The following is a 2,829-nucleotide window of genomic DNA, read 5'->3' as shown; positions in this document are numbered from 1 at the left end:
TTTCAAAACCCCTTGTCTAGCCTTTCCAGAGGTCAAACAGCTTAAACAAAGTTCACAGACAGTTTGGTGGGAAAAAAAATAAAAATCTCAGGTTTAGTTAAAAAAGCTGTGGCTGCTGGCCAGGCTCCATGTGACAGAATTGCCACTGCTGCAGCTTTGGGAGGCCCCCAGGACTCCAGGTAAGACTGCTGGGGCCAGCCCAGTGCTGGCCCCAGCCTCCTCTACCCCATCCAGGGTAACTTGCCACGCGCCAAAGTGCACGTGACATGGGTGTTCCCTGGGGACAAGAAGCGGTGTAGCAAGGTATGCCACTGCTACTTGTCCCCAGGAAACCAAACATCCACGCTTGTCCGGACACAGCCTAGATGTTTAATTTGAGACATCTTTCCCATTAACTTGAATTTCAAGAAAGGCAGCTGAAAATTAAGTCCCTGGTAGACACCCAGAACATGAGATGCCCAAAATACGTAGTCCCAGTCTTGGTCTAAGGATCTATGATTCTGCAGCCATCAAAACCAAGGGCACTCCTACCACTGACTTCAGTGGAACTGGCCCTCAGTTCATTAATGGGCTTTCATTTCCTTTGAAGCTAGATCAGCCTTACGGTGTCAGAAGGTAAGTGTTCTTTGCCTCTTTGATACTTTATATTGGATCAGGTTTAACATTTTTTCTCCTGTGTTTTAGGCAGCCACTGGCAGATGCTCTCCCATCCTGTGCTACAGAATCCTGTGTTTTCCTTATGAAAGAAATTATAGTCTCAAAAGAAGTGGAAGAGGACAAAATTGAATCTTTCCTTTGGTCACTATCATTCATTCTGAAGCCCACTGCAGGCATGATCAACTCTCTTGCTGTGAGCAGACCATTTTTCTTTCTATCATTTAAACCAACTGGTTCCTATTCTCTGGGTATGCCTACACATGCATTAGTGTGCTGTGGTTACTCTGCATTAAGTTTAGTACCTGTAATAACAGGTACTAACTCCATAGGCAATAATTGGTGCTATTGGTAGTAGCGGTGACTCACGCCTTCTAATTGATGCTAATTCACAGAAGACTAATTCTGCTGTGTACTAGCGCAATAGCATGGCTTTTGCTGTGATGCACTAATGCACAGTAGAATTAATCTACTGTGCATTAAGCGTCTCATGCTGGTGCACCCTCTGTATATTAAACTCTAAACGCTATAAATTGATAAGAAACTCTGTTTATTTATATGATTTATAAACTGTCCTTCGCAATGAAGGGGCTTACAATAAGTGAACAGAATAACTTATAAAACAAGAAAACAAACAAAAGAACAAAACAGCATATCAAATAAAATAGCCTAAAAACACTCCAGCCTAGCTTTGTTTGCTGAAAGCCTGCTGAATTAGGAAGGTTTTTACAGTGCTTCCAAAAGATGTCAAGATATGGGCTCTGGTTGGCCTTGAGAGGAAGGGAATTTCAGAGCTGAGGAGTGATTTGTAAAAGTGATTTTGGTGATGAGACTGGAAAGGGACTAATGCTACCAACACATTTCATCTGAGACTCCAGAAGAGGATACGAACAGTACTCAGTTACAGATGCTTGATGTAGACTGGCAGCAGAGAGAAAAATACAGGGGTAAATACTGAAGTACCCTTCGTCCAGAGAGACTCGTGAGTCAGGTTTCAGGTCTAACAGCACAACATTGTGGGGAAACTGATACTGTTGCAGCTCCTGCTATAGCTGTCCTTTCAACTAAAAAGGGCTGCCAATTCAGTTTCAATCCCACTCTGCAGTCCTGCCAATCTCTGGCATCTTTTCAGAAGCACTGTACAAGCACATTCCAGCCTTTGGTCAGATGTAGTGCTATTGAAGATGTTATGATTTTAACTTATGCTAATTGCTTATATGTGCTGTGTGTGTACTGTGATGTGGACTCCTTGCCTATGTGGATTGTGATGTGGGTCAATACATTTCAGCTCACATAGCTTTTGACACCTTTCACTCCAAAATTTGGAGGGAAGGATACAGAACTTTCATACTCCCTAAGGGGAGCTTAAGCTCTATTATGTTGTACTTGCACAGAGCCCTTCTGTTTGGGCTACCTTTCTGCAGGGGCCAATGACTGAATCTTCTATAAATAGGCTTTTTGATGGGAGTACTTCAAAGAGTTTGGTTCTGTTAGGAGGGCACACAAGCATGAATGCGCTTCTGAAGCAGTATTCTCTGAAGATTTCTTGGCTTGCAAAATTAAGCTCAGGTTCCTGTTAAGAGATGCTTGTTTGCAAGATTCCCAGTATTTCTGTTACTGAGAAGACTGTAATGAACAACCTGCCTGGCTCTGACATAACAAGGGGTGGAGGGTCTCTGTAGAAAGGAGAGAATGAGATTGCAATGCACCAAACAGTTCTTCTTCAGTTTACCCTGCTTCATCAACTTTATAGGTGATTTGGCTTTTCAGAAAAAAATGTAACATTAAGACCTCTGAATAAAATAAATAGTGGACCAGATTCTGAACAAGGCACAAATCAAAACTCATCTATAGAAAACTGGCCATTGTTCCATGCTTCCGCAGTGAAGTGAGGAAAAGGTGTGAAAGGAAAGCAAAGAGGCATGTCCAAGGGGTGCGGGGGAAGCAGCTCCCACCACTGCAAGCCGCTCAGCTGGGAGCCGCTGGTCTGGCAGTTCATCCAGTGCTTACCTGGGAGGACATGGGGGAGGGGAGGGGGGCGTGTGCCCCAGGGTGTGCGTGGGGCAGGCTGAGGCTTGGGATCTGCTAAGCTCTTCCCACTGGGGTGGGGCTGCGCTGGGAGGGGACTACGGGGCGGGTGCTGCAGCCACAAATTTGGTGTAGCCGGTTCCCCCG

At 44.8% G+C, this 2,829-nt stretch overlaps 1 protein-coding gene across 1 annotated transcript in view; it reads left to right on the top strand.

Moving 5' to 3' along the window:
* LOC102383324 overlaps window positions 1–2,829 on the top strand; it is a 186,712-nt gene that overhangs the window by 40,147 nt on the left and 143,736 nt on the right. Inside the window, exon 10 of the mRNA XM_014519708.2 lies at window positions 685–850. Coding sequence (XP_014375194.2) covers window positions 685–850 — 166 coding nt within the window. The remainder of the gene's footprint in view (window positions 1–684; window positions 851–2,829) is intronic.

Source organism: Alligator sinensis, unplaced genomic scaffold (genome assembly GCF_000455745.1).
Source record: "Alligator sinensis unplaced genomic scaffold, ASM45574v1 scaffold73_1, whole genome shotgun sequence".
NCBI lineage: Eukaryota > Metazoa > Chordata > Crocodylia > Alligatoridae > Alligator > Alligator sinensis.
The sequence above is the reverse complement of the archived record's forward strand: the minus strand, read 5'-3'. Positions and strand labels throughout refer to the sequence as shown.